The 14486-nt window shown below is 36.8% G+C and overlaps 1 protein-coding gene across 4 annotated transcripts in view; it reads left to right on the top strand.

The window, feature by feature from the left end:
• Positions 1 to 14486, top strand: part of CTNNA3 (catenin alpha 3) — a 539182-nt gene that overhangs the window by 370370 nt on the left and 154326 nt on the right. For all 4 annotated transcript variants that reach the window (XM_063338117.1, XM_063338118.1, XM_063338116.1 and 1 more), the window contains one exon: positions 13234 to 13390. In XM_063338117.1, the coding sequence (XP_063194187.1) occupies positions 13234 to 13390 (157 nt within the window). The remainder of the gene's footprint in view (positions 1 to 13233; positions 13391 to 14486) is intronic.

The raw sequence follows: 14486 nt of genomic DNA, 5'->3' as shown, positions 1-14486 counted from the left end.
TTTATCCCAATGTAATAAAAACATATTTCTGTGCATCACTGGCAAGTACTGCCCAGGCGTCAGGAGATAAAACTATGCAGGATTGTCTCAGATCAATAATGTTCATAGTATTCTTGGCTTGCCCCCTACCCCACAATTCTGTTTGTTCTTGAAGGGCTGCTTTACCTGTGTGCTCATAATTTATTTGCAAGGTTCTTTGCCGATAACTTGTAATAGCAATGTAAAAATTAAATCTGCCCTTAATGGTTGGTATCAAGAAAGCCTACACTAGATTTGAGCGGTGGGTTAATACATACCAACTTTGTTCAGTGACCTCTTCTCAAAGTTTAATTAAAATTACGTAATAATCTCAGAATAAGTAAATCCGTATTTAACTTCTAAAGTTTACTACCAAACATAATCTATGTCGCTATCAAACCAAGTGGCTCCAATGCAGTCCCATCTTCCTGCTTCAAATGGTTGGAAAGGAGGAAGAAACAGAATCATACAGTTATTTAAATGCTACTTCTGCCAAAATAGAGAAAGTTTACAAATAGGATTTTGTAATTTTATGCTGGATCATAATTTGTCCTAAGTATTTTAACCATTGCATTTAGTATTTTAGGCATTGCTGTGTTTTTATTATTGCATCATTATTTCTTGCTGGAATTTTTGGGTCTTTGTCTGAAGCAACGGGTGTCTTAATCTTTTCTGAATATAATGTGAAAACTTATGGTCATTTGTTTATCCCATCATACCACCTGTACACCTGCCTTCTCATACCTATGAGTGCTCAATAATGAAGTTTTTCAGGGTTTTGTGAGAGAGTGCACTGAGATATGAATAGAACTTTTCCTGTTTTCAGAAGAGGAGGAAAGTTTTCTTGTGGAATTACAATCTTCCTTTGTCACTGATGTGTCACTTCTGATACAATTAGAAGATTAAAAGATCTTCCCTAACTTTGCATCTCCTTTTAGCTATTTTCAGTGGGGGTAGATTTCACCTTTTTAAATTCAGTGAAGAATTAAAGTTGATTTTATTAATAAACATAACAGGTAATTCATTTTACTCCTGGAAGGCACTTATCTCTTGGTTAGAACTTGTCTGTTGTCTAGAGCTGCATTATCAACGTGATCCCAATTTTATTTAATTATATTGACTGAAATATATTTTATGATTAAATATTTTATATACAAGATACTCAGCTTTCAAAGCTTTTAACTTGTTCGAGGTTTTGCATATCTTTTTTATTATAATGACCTTTTTATGGCAGATGCCAAAGCACCAGTGTCATATATCCCTGTGCCTTTGTGTCATTACAGTGGGGTTTTTTTGCTTGCCAGTTTGTTTTTTTGGTTAGTAGTAAATATGGATGCCTTTTTACATAGCTTGAGGTTCTGTGCATATTTAAGCTCCCCCACTGCATCGTTTGGGAAAAATAAAAGGCACAGCTTAATAGACATAAAAGTTCTGCACAGTTTTCTGTTAGAAGAACAAAATTACCCGATTGTCACCGTGTTTCTGTGGTTTCTTTAGTAGTAAACCTTGAGTCAGCAAATGCTAATTCATGATGTGGCTGCATTATCTATAGATAATTATCTGTTCAAATTTTTGCTATGTGTCCTAGAATATCCCTGAGAAGTGAGTCACTTGCCCCAGAAGGAGTCAATGTTAGTAGCTAAGTATGTATCATATAATTATTCTGTAATTGCGTGTTTCAAATTAGTTTGGTAATAGCTTGGAAAAATCCACCTTCAAAAAGCTCAAAAAATACTTTGTGTTATTTTGGTGTGTTGTTTGTGCACATACCTTGATGAATCCTGGGTGGTATGCTTAGAAACTGTTCGCATTACATAAATGAAATGAGACTAATGTAAGATGCACAAAATAGTTCCGAAGACATGCATTCTGATCTCTAGAAGTGACAGAATCAAAGGACACATGTACTGTTGATCTTGAATGTGACCATCCCATTATACTTTATTTAGCTATAAAAATGCGGAACTACGGAGTTCCGTTTTCCATTAACAAAACTTTATGATCAATTCAGGTGCTTTGAATTCAGTTTCTGTTTATTTACATGTGTGGAGAGAGTGCTATTCTATACACAGGAAGAATGGATTGAAGGCCATTTCTTTACTTTTGTCTCCAGAGGAATTCCAACCTACATTCAGCTCAAAACTTTTTACTCCTGCCAGAACATGAAATTTCTGGGAGCTTTTGCTTTGGAGCAAGTATGGATGTATTACAGTATTCCGGGGAGCAGGGTGGTAGTTAAACCTACCAGTTTTCAACTACATTTCGTTATCCTGTAATATTAAGGCACAAAATAATTCTTCTCAAAAGATACTATATTAACATATATTTGACAGGCGCACAGTTTTAGTACTGGGAAACATGAATTAATGTAACGTTTGGGGCCAGCATTCTTAATCATGGATCGTATTTTGTAGATATTAGCTCTGCACGCAAATTGAGAACTTTGTGAGTGTTTACATCTTCCATGAATATGAGCAGTTCTTCAGAAATGCCAGCTTTACAGACTGTTTGGCTTGCCATTTGGTGAGACTAGAGAAGGCAACATCAGCACAGTCCCTATCTGGATTTCGCCTTGTAAGCATGTTCTTTATATTTCTGCAATAGAGATTGGTACTAAATCTTTGTAATCTGTGCACTTTTTTTGCGCTGTGTGTGTCTGAAAGTTCCTTTTGGCTGAGTCCACGAGAGCTCTGCTGAATTAGGTTTGAGTGCAAGCCGTTTTCCATGTACCTACTGTTGTATACATAGATATTATTTTTGTGTGTAGCTATCCTGCCTTTCCCTCAGAGATGAACACCGCAGCCATGCACAGCAAATGAAGCATGTCATCATTCTAAAGGCTAGGATGAAGTAGTCGATGACTTGACAGTGAAGTCTGAAAAGCAGAGTTGCCCATTCTTTGATTACAGTTTGTGCTTTTCATGCTAATCTGTTTTAAATATTAGTCGCTGAAACACTGTGGCTTTGTTTACTGCTATTGGGTAAAGGTGGCATTGCTTGGCCAGTGGAGAAAAGAAAATGAGGGACAGAATGTGAAGCAACCAGAAACATAAATTCAGTGTCAGAAGCCTCTTTTTGTGGGGATCTTGTTTTGAAAAGTGTGAATTGAGTTCTGAATAGAAAAGACTGCCATTTCAGAAACACATTTCTGAATTTCTTGCTTTTGATGTGATAGCTGCTTTTGAGATGTTGTTGCATGTAATTGGAGAGGATACAGCATGCAGAAAACACAGTGAATGAATTCCAGTAGGGTAATACCTAGAGCAGTATGATAATGACTAACAACTTTTTTTTGTTAGTACATTAGATGAACTGTGACACGTTCATCTTTGTAGCAGCCTGCTATAGAGGCAGGATTATAAGAATATTATTGGCATAGAAATCTGTAGGTGATTGAAAGGCTGGTTACCAATGTTGACAAAAGTGAGATAAATTAAACGGGTACCTGAGATTTCAGTTATAAATGAGAGGGGGCTTAAATACACTCTCTCCCCATCACCTGTAATCATACACAGTTACTCTTGGACTGTAATTACATGTAAACTTAGAAGGTGTTACTAATCTAACAGATGAATAAAATGGCTTGAGAATATTTATTCCCAAACAAAGCTATACATGTTCCTTTTTTGATTCGATTGCTAAACCGTGTTATCCTGGGGTGAGCTCTTTCAGCTTCAGCACTCTAGCTTCTTTGAGAAATATTTGACTGAATTTGGCTCTACGGTTACTGTGTCAAGTTGATGGATCTGCCCACTTAATTTTGTTGGAAAATCATCTGCTGGAGATGCAGATGAACGTAAAGCTCGACAGCCAACTCCTGTTCAACTGCAAAAAAAGATAATCACCAAACAAAACCCAAGCAATTAATAAAGACTTTATTTTGTTAGAGAAACTAACCGTTTTCAGTATTCACCATGTCCTTGTATTTTATTTCTAGTACATTTCTTGTTTTCTTCTGCTGTAGTCACTGCCATATCACATCTTTGCCCTTTTTTCCTTGTTTTATTTAATTAAAACGCTGATCAAAGTATCCTCTTGTAATGTTACTCCAGCCCTGCTACATGTTTCTTATTCTTCTGTTGTCTCCTTTTGCTAGACCTTAAGGTGGATGACTTCTCCGTACCTTAAGGCACTACCTGACTGACCATTGCTTCCCCCCACTGTGTGACAGGATAGGTGTCTGTTGGCCCGCAATTTGTTATTTCTAAAAGAAACGAGTATCTGTTCCATAGTCTAAGGCTACCCCATTAATGCTGGCCAGGTTGGTCTTGTTGTTGGTGGGTTTTTTTGTTGTTATCATTGTTGGGTTTGGGGGTTTTTTTGTTGGTTGGTTTGTATTTTTCCCCACCATTTTAACCCATTACGCACGGGAGTACGTCCTTGAGAGGTACATCTACTGTGTATGCCTCAAATCTCATTTTAGCTTATCTTTATTTTGCTGTCGTCATGAGCTGTTCAGAAGCTAGCTAGTGGAAGGTATGTACGATTATCTTATTATTGCCATCATTTCGCTTTATCCTCAAGCTTCCCTCAACTTGTGTAATCTTCTGTTATTATTCTGTTAACTTGAGACTGGCTTTCATTTAATGGAATGTGTAGAGTATGGTTTATCCTGTGCTTGATGAGGACATGTGTACGTTACTGCAGCACAAGTAATAATAATAAATGCTATCGTCAGCTAACTTGTGCTCAAAAGTGCAAGGAGATATTTGAAAACTATTAATTTGGCTCCTGACTATAGGCCCAAGCAGTAGAGCAGGAAGAATAACAGTTTTCTGGTAATGTTTACCTGAACTGTGAGACTTGTTGTACAAAAATACAACACTTGGGACAACATTTGAGGAAAAAGTAATGATAGATAATGATGGAATTCGAACAGCTTAAATATTCTGTAATAAGATAGAGTGAGGCTATATTTAATTAGTCAGCAACAAATTATAACCCTGTTTTAGATCAGGGAACAATGGTGAAACAGTGACTTCAGATTAGTTTTGTTCATGTTGTTTCTTGAGGTCAGTTCAGATAAATTTATGCCATAAATGATAATTGGAGTGAAGTAGAAGAGCTAAGCTCTATGAAGTGAAAGAAATTGGCTAAAACTTTTTCAGCTTGGTCTCTTTTTGGTAAGAGTATAAGAGCCCTGGTGTGAAGTATGTGTTGTTTTGGTTTTTTTTCTTTTTTTTTTCATGGGAAAAGAGGGTTTAAAAACTCCATTTTATTTGTGTGATAATGTATCTGTTCAAATTTCTTAGACCATATTGAGAATACCCCAGTGTAAATCATATATGTTGTGGATTTGTTTGTGTTTGTGTTTTTTTTTTTTTCCTATGTGAGTGCCTCTTGTGGCTTCACAATTTTTGGTGATTTGTAGTTGTATTTTGTTCTGAACATAAAATACTAGTGAAGTTCAAGTATTTCAAAGGATTTTGAATGTGTACATCATACAATTTAATAAAAAACAGATAAAGCTTCTTGCCAAGTTTGATTTTTCTGAAGTAAATAAAAAAAAAAAATCAGATAATATGATTCAGCAGAAGAACATGAGACTGATCTTACTGAACAGCGTTGTATTGCACTGTTGGGATGACGAGAAGCGGCAGTTGCCTCTTGCTTGCTGTTTTTGTTCCCGTTGGATCTGAGGTGAATAGACTTCCACAACACAAACACCAGAATGGTGAATGCCCCCTTTTTCAGTCATACTGTAAATGTCCAACAAAGGCTGTGGGTTTGGAACTACTTACAAGTGTACACAAAGGAGCCTTTCATGATTGCTACTCCTAATTTAACGAATCTTGGGTCTCGGGGTAGTCCCAGATAGAACAAAGCTAAGCGTATACCTGTGCTTAAGCAAGCTTTAATGATTTTCCTTAGCCCTTAGGTCTGTCACCTTGACATGGTTCCCAGGCAAAACAAAGACACATGATCTGTACCATGCTCTGCAACTTAGCTGTGGCAGGATTTTAATTTCATTAATATCAATCTGAACTGTTCTATGGAATGTAGGTGTCATCACGCTTCTGGAAGCCACGTTTAATCAAAGGGGAATTAAGTCTTTTCTTAATAGGATATTGAGCATTAGAGCAGTTTACCTTGGGAACCATGAGGAACATCGTGACCTGAAATATTTAATTCAAGATTAACTGCCTTTCTGTAGAATGTAACTGATTTAGCCTCTAGCTGTAAACTTTCTGAGGGAAGCCTTAGGTAAATTCTATGGTTTGTGTTATTTAGGTGGTCAGCCTAGCTGATCTGTGCATCTTGTGTAGCCTTCAAATCTGTCAGTCTGTGGGTGAGTACAGTCTCTGTACTGTCAGATGAGGATGCCTGCCTGCGCTGTAGTTTTTGCATGTAGTGAAGGTTTCAGGACTTCCACTTGCAGAGATACCTGGAGTCGTTTAGATTTCTGAAGGCACCCATTTAATAAAGTTGACTACATTCTGTAATAGTTTTGGTAATCTTCCCAAGCAGTTTACCTCTTTACTACATTTGGCAAGAGAAATATTTTATGGTTCTTCTGTTACTGAAACAGCTTTTTACACAGTCTTATCTTTGGCAGAGCCAATCATAAGTACACTAAAACAAAGAAGAAAATACAGAAAGAAAAAGTCTTTATTGTATTCAACCAGAAATAGGGTTTGACTTTCAGATAATATCTCACTGGAGGCTTGAACAGAGAAGCTAGAAATTACTTGTGTAGTATTTCAGTCATGATGGACACATTTTAAACCCTAAACTGTTAGTGTGGTGAATGGAAGCAGGAACAATGTGACCTAGGGTCTATTGAGGTGAATTTTTGAGCCCCTAGCTCAGAAAACTGATCCTGTGAAATTGAATCAAATGTAATAGGAATGAAAACAGCAACGTCTGAACTCTTGCAAACTTCTTATGTTTCTAAGAGAGTGTTGGGGGAGCTGCCATAGAGCCAAACAGCAATGGGCTGTTTTGTATTACACTGTACTTGGAAAGTTCTGGTATCTTTGGTATTGATGTTGAAATAAAGAAACCAGAGATTATTTCTCATGCAACTGTGGAATATCCAAATGTGATCAGATGTACAGATCTTGTTTTGTTTTGACAAGCTCAGAGGGTATTTAATTGAATGCTGGTACTTGACCACACTTTCCTCCGGCTTTGTAGCCCATCTCCTGGACCCTTTGGGCAGCAGACACTGGTATAGTTGTATAAACAGTGCTCTCAATGCTTTATTGCAAATCGTGCAGAAATCTGTGTGCTGCAAAGCCTAGCTTCGTGAGGACTCCTGTGTGTGTTTCTCACGGGCAGTGTAAATGAAAGCACCCCACTTAGGCTCTTTCTGAAAGCTGTTTGCAAGCTTGTCTGTCTCACAGTATGGTTTAGGAAGCAGTTCTGAGATGAGAGCAACAAAAAGACAGAAGAGATCTGCTCCTTTGGCTTTAGCTGACTGGTATTTCTTCCTGCTTGGTGCACATCTGTGCAGTCCACATCCTAGAATCAAAATTTGGGCTGGATCTCCACCTGAGAGAAGCTAAAAATCTTCGTTGTAAAATCCCTGGCATGTACAGGGATTGGCAGTGAATTTTTTTGGGGTGTGTTTTGCATATTAAAAAAGTATCATGAATTGTGTAGAGTTACGTGCTGTTTGCTTGAAACAGGCTTTCCAAAAAGTACTCAATTTTGAGGCTTAGCTAGTAATGGCAAGTATTTATAAATTTACTTCATAATGTTTTCAAATGTTTGCAGTTTGTATGGAAAAAAAGAGCTAAAATTAATGATGCCAACTCTTTTAAAAATGCCCCACAGTATGTAGGTGATGCTTGTTTGATGCCAGCCTTGATGTCTTGTCTTTCAGCTGTGTGGTTTGGTTTTGTGCGTAATAACTGTCCCTTCAGTTAGGCAGGATTGTTAGTAACAGGCTGACCAAAATGGTGAAGGTGGCATTCTCACTGCTAAGGTATCAGTATATACTGGCCTATTAGGGTATCTTGCAAAGTCTTTTATGGCCTTTTCCAGGACCAGTATGTAATTTCAACTGTTTCTTCCTTTTTTAGAAAGTGGAAGATAACTTGGAATATATTTAATTTGGGACGTTGGTTTTATTCTTCTGGTCCGCATCCCCTCTTCTGCTTTTTAATTCTCTCCCATTTATTTGTGTGCACAGATATTGTCCTGTTGTTAGGTTGCACGTTTTCTGGGTATAATTTTTGGAATAGTTACAAGCATCCAACATTAAGAGTGTTGCTTACTTTATAAATTCTTGTTCTGTGTTTTTACTGAAATTATTTTTTTTTCTCATGACATATCGTGTACTGGCTGCTGACAACAAAAGGTAGAGTAGGATGAATTATGTAAGCGTAAATGGTAATCAGTATGGCTTGTACGTCTGAAAAACAAACACCAAGTCTTCTCAAGGTCAAAGGAAGTGGAGTTTTCTACTAATTCCAAAATTATTAATTCCTAAAATGGTCAAACTGCTAGTATTATTTTTTAAAAAAAATCTGGAAATCCACTATTACTACATTGCATTTTCTGTGTGTGTATTCTACACTTCATATAGAAAGAGCATCACAGGCAGCATCGTCTCTCAACCAAAGAGGTTTGAGTGCTGAGCTGAAGCTTGGTAGGGTTACGTTTGTTCCACAGAAGTTTCTGTGAGGAGCTGAAGGATGTGATACATACTGTCACCAGAAGTGATTCTTCTGAAGTACAAAATGCAGAATTGTTTTAAAAACATGGTCTGTGTGCAAGTCTTGAGTCACTGTGTTTTCTTCCTCATTTTCCATGTCTGGAGCTTAAAATTAGTCATTAATGAGAAGGTTAGTCATTAATGAGGTGCTCTTTAGTCTACGTTTAGAGAATAGTGTTTAGGAACTGAAAGCTCAGTCTGTTTTAAAGGGGATAAAGGAAAGGGAAAGGGGATTAGTGCAGACGCTTTCCTCATTTAGTTTGTTCATTTGTGCATGTGTGGCATTTTTCATGACATTTTTACCAAGTCACTTGGAATAGCAACAGTCTGCAGTTCCTTATAGATGAGAAACAAAGTTGTCTTATCAAATGAAAACTTCCATTTTATCCTATTGCTGAAGTACCTTCAATCCACTAGAAGCCTTAAGCAGTGGACTCCATCACTGCAGGTCCTGGGGCACGTGGTAACACAATTGAAAAGGTGATCTGAAGCATAGTTCCTAAACTGCTTACAGTTGCATCTTTTGAATTTTAAGCATTTATTTTAATAAACAAAGGAAGTAGTTTCTGTTAGTGGTGAAATTGGAAGTCAATTGAGACTGGCTTTAGCATAGTATGTTACTGCCTGCTTTGAAGTATTTATTCAAAGTGTGTGTTTAGTGCCAAAGGTAGTACTATAACAGAGGAACATGCTGAACACTTATCTTTATAAAAATGAACCCTAATAAGCTCATAAATTCCGTGCTTTAAAAAAATCCTGTGCTTGCAGAGCCTTCAGTAGAAGCAACGTACATAAATGGAAATTTAAGCCTTCAGCAGCTTGAGTGGTCTGTTGACTTACTTGAGAAGCCAGAAGCAATTGCCTCTGAAAGCATAAATAAATGTCTGCAGGAAGAGACACTGTGTTTCCAAAGAAGTGATGCTGCAAATGAATAGCGCATGTGGTTATGCCTAGGAGATACACACCTTTGTTGGTGTCTTTGCATAGTACTTCAAAGTCCCTGGTGACTCATTTTTAATGTCTGCATTCTGATGAGGTATAAATGATCCACCTTTTAATCTGTATCAGCATTGCTGAGCTATTGCTATTTTTCAAATGCTAGAAATGATGTGTGATTTTAGGAGTGCTCCAAGCTGCACTCAACATGCATTTGGGAGAGCTTCTCTTCTAATCTCCCTGGAAGTTCCTATGATTCTTTCCTGCATTTATTGCAGGAGAGAATGTTATTTACAAACTAAAATGTAACACACCTTCTGCACATTCAGTATTTTAACCATATATACTTTCTGGCAATTGCATTTAAAAGAAACAATAAATGAGAGTGGGCAATTGGGATTGTGTTTTTCACATAAGACGCATAAATGGTGTGCCTGCTTTTAGGGATAGGATCATACACCATCAAGACAGATCTGCTGCCAGGTGATACAGCTGATAAATGCTTTTGTTGCAGACTTTGTAGATCTGGAGCATGAATAAAATAAAATTGTGTAACACATAGCGGGGGGGGGCTATATTGAAAGGATGCCTGAAAACTGTGGATAAAACTGTGCTTAGCACAGCCAAATTAGAAAAGGAAAAAGAAGAGTCAGTTCTAAGTCTTTACTGGGCCTGGCTAGAGCAGTGTTCTGTCACCTGCTTGTAACATCTGCTATTTTAAAAGTTGCTGGTTTTGTTTTAAGGATACTGAATGGAGTCAGACTTTTAAATGAGCCTTTAGACTTGTGAGCTGAACTTCTTTAAAAAAGTGTTTCATAGACAAATTGCTGAAACCATAGCTGGCAGTGATGGATTTTTTTTTTTCTTTTTTCTTTTTTTTTAATTTTATTTTTTTATTTTAAGGACTGTTCCATATTATTGGAGGTACAGATCAAGTGGTGATGATGATTATTACTATAATCAGATACTTTAAAACAACAGGCTGTGCAGCTTTAGAAAAAATACTGATCAGGCTCAGGACTTTAAGACTGTGATTGTTCAACCGTTGAGCACTTTTTTGCTATAGCATGCACTTTCTGCATTTATTCAGAATTAACTTGATTCTCTACTAAAAATTTAAATTCTTTTCTAAATATGGGTAGTTTGATGGCATGTTCTTCAAGGTAGGTACATGGTGCTGTGCTGTATATATGAAGGCAGAATTCATTGTCGAAAAGCTGAAAGTAGAATAAATTACATAATTTCAGTATTAGTAATCTGGAAAATAAGGGAGATGATAACTTCAGCTTTATTCAGTGGTTTTCTGCTTAACTTTGCAGATGCCTTGCAGTGTAGATCACCACTAATTCGATAATAATTCTGAGACGGTGTGGCTCCTGATGGGTCACATTCAGACAACAGTTAAACAGTGTTTAAATATATTTATTATGTCATTATTGAAAATTAAGTAACAACTTCACGGTAATTCCATTCCTGTTTTGTGAAAATATGTAGTAAATTCTGGTATGTTGGTGTGATCCTGTATGTTGGTGCTGTTTTATGCAATGTGACGTGTTAATAATGTAGTAGCAATTAGTGTGCGTGATATTTTAATCTTAAGCAAGTTTCTGTTTTCGTGTGTTAGAGGATTTAAGGTAAACGGAGAGCTTTTTGCCTGCAAAAAGTTGGGTTAGTGTTTATTTGGTTGGCTTGGGGTTTTTTTGTTGTGTTCTTTTTTTGACTTTTCCCCTTCCTGCCATTTAAAGATTCTTCTTTGCTTTTCATGATGCACACGGAGTAGTTTATGTATTTAATCTGCGCAGTTACTCTGTTTCTTTTAAGTCTCTCCTTCAGACTGAATTAAATTTTTTCAGTCTTTTCTCACAGTTCTATGTTTTTTAGATCGATGATGATGATATTGATGCTGTTACGTCTTCAGTGGGAGAGAAACTCTTTGTGTCTTTCTAGAAGTATGGTGCCCCAAAATGGATAGAGTATTACACTTAAAATTCAGTTGTGCAAAAGTAGAGCAAAGCACTTACCTCATGGTTTTCCGGGTATTTCTTCTGTTTATACTTCTCAAACTGTTGTTTTTTCTGACAGTACCTTATTTTTTGCAACCACTTTGCATGGTGGACTTGCATTTATTGACTGATGCACTGTAAATGCAGATGCATTTTTTACTACTACCTGTCCAGTTGGTTCCAATTCTAAATTTGTTTTGCCTGTGGGGAATTTTTTTTTCTTAGTGGAGAATAGGATGCTTTTATATTTGTACTTATGGGACAGAAATCTATTTTTTAGATCACTTGCGGAGTTGGTGAAGAAATCTTACCCTTTCCTTCGTTGTAGTAGCCTGCTCTCCACCTTCTCTGACCATCTAGTAAAGTAATAGGCACATAATCTATTCTTCCTTATCCAAATTGTTAGTAAAAAGACTCAATCCCAGCAGTATTCTTCTGAAAGCCTAGTTATGTGTGTTCGTTCATTATGAGAGCACAAATATTACTAAGTCATTATTTAAATTTCACCAACTGTGTAAGTTCATATAATATGTAAAAATACCAGCCAAACAAAACTGATTACAAATTTCGCTTATAATCCAGAACAGGGGCAAGAGGATTGATATTATTGTAAAGAAACATCAGATGGACTTAGGACGAGCAATTTCCTAGTTCTTATTCTTTGGTGCAATGACTTGATTACAGTGGCATGATACTGAGAATGTTTTGTGTATACTGTCAACATTGGGGGTTAGTGTGGTGTAGTGTTTTTATTTTTCACATTTTTTGCTTTATATGGTGTTTTGTCGTCTTAAAGCCATTCTCCCCTTGATAAATAAACAATACTGGGAAGGGGAAAAAAGGCTAGTGTAAGGTTAATGTTCGCCTTCCACCTGCAATATGTATTAGTTTAATTTATATAATGTTTAGATATAATATCACCAAAAAGCTCTGTTAGGAAAAAATCCCTCTAGTTGATTTTAAAGAGATATCAATAGAAGTAATCACTTCAGGATCAAATATTTCCACCTTCAATTAGTCTTTCCTGGGAGAGATGGAATCTGCCTTTTTCATGTGAACATACTATTTTTAGGCCTAACTGATTTAAAAATATATCTGCTGCTTTTATATAGATGTAGTATGTGTTAATGTCCCATGCCGCTGATCCTAAAAGAGATACATGTTGTCCTGGCAAAACCTTCCACTTTCACATGACAGAGGCTGCTAATATCTCTTTTAGTGAAGACACTCTGTAATAAGCTTTGTGATAATGGTTGTTAAAGAGTTTAAACTCAAAACAAGAAGTGTTGTATGCCGTACCGATAAATGTGTGCCTTATGTAAGTAAAAACTTCTGATATCTTGCAAACTGGAATAGTATGAATTCTAAACTAAAAATAAAATATTGGGATTTTTGCTATCCTGTTCTGTTAGCGTCTTAATTCGTGAAGCTAAGATGGAAGCTAGCCTAAGCTACATCTGACTGGTATTCACGCTGAGGACAGAAACAAATGCTGAGCAACACTTCCGCTTACAGAACAGAAATGCTGCTCTACAATTTTAAGTAAATCATAACATTTTATTTCTGAATACATAATTATTTAGATGTTGGGTTTTGTGGTTTTTTTTGGTACAGGTTATTAATGCTGCTTTAGCTCTGGCTGCCAGACCAAAAAGTCAAGTTGTGAAAAACAACATGGAGATGTATCGGAGCACATGGGAGAATCACATCCATGTTCTTACCGAAGCTGTGGATGATATAACAAGTATTGATGATTTTCTTGCTGTATCAGGTATGATAATTTTCAGAATCTGATTATTCTTTTATATGCCTGGAAAATTTTTCGTAACATTTCAAAAGGAAACCAATGGGAGATCAGTTTGTGTAGGGTTTTGTGAAGCTGTTGCATCTGTTTGAAATGTCTCCGCGCAGTAGGTGTTCCTACTCTGCACAATGTATAGCTGCACAGAAGTTACTTGAGCAAACTGTGGGTGCTTGAAGCAAAGTGGCTACGTTACAGTGGGTATGTTTATCCATCATCACAAGTTCATGTAGCTCTAAGGTTCAGAATCCTCTCTGCAGCTGTGAGAAGTCTCCTTCTAGAAAAGGAACTGCGTATCTGTGTGCATACACGTAAAACAGGAGATTCTCACAGTATCTCAGTTCCACAGTAATTGCTGTGATAGCTGAAATGGGAATCCATGTGGGCTGCTTTTTTAAGTTGATGTATTTAGAAACACCTCATAAACCAAAAAAAGATGCACTGTACCATTTCCAGAATTTTCAGTTAAAAATATTTGTCAAGCAAAGTGTACTTATAAATCTCCTCACTGAAGAGACCTTTGATAGCAGGAAATGGTATTTACCGAAGCAGTGAGTGTCTTCAACATTTATACAGAAGATAAAAACCCAGTTGTTTCTTTTTTTTCCCCCATGTGTAAGTTAGCCTTTAATGAAGACTGATAATGAACCTTCCTATTGCTCATAGAATCTGGGAGGTTGCAGATCTTCCCTGTTGGAAAAGGCGGGTGCTGCTCTTTTCAGAGTAGTCTCCTGGCTCTTTGGTGTATTGTGTATTCATTGGTTGAGCACAGTTGAATGATTGACAATATTTCACAGTAAGTAAAGCCAGAAACTGTAACTTAAGTAGCAGTGATGTGTAGGCCTACATAATCACGACATCCAAAAAAGTAAACATTCACGTATTTGCTCTAAACCATGTGCAGAACATCTTCTGAAGAAGCTTTGGTAGAAGCTTTTGACACATGTTAATTTAGTTTGTTTAACTTCAGGTGTCACGCTTGCTCTTAAGTGATGTGCTGAGTTCGCTTATGGCAGTAGTCCCCTGCTTGTTTTCGGAAGATTTTTTTTTTTATTAGATCATGTAC

The sequence above is a fragment of the Chroicocephalus ridibundus genome, chromosome 6 (genome assembly GCF_963924245.1).
Source record: "Chroicocephalus ridibundus chromosome 6, bChrRid1.1, whole genome shotgun sequence".
Classification (NCBI taxonomy): Eukaryota; Metazoa; Chordata; class Aves; order Charadriiformes; family Laridae; genus Chroicocephalus; species Chroicocephalus ridibundus.
This window is presented reverse-complemented; position numbering and strand designations above follow the sequence as displayed.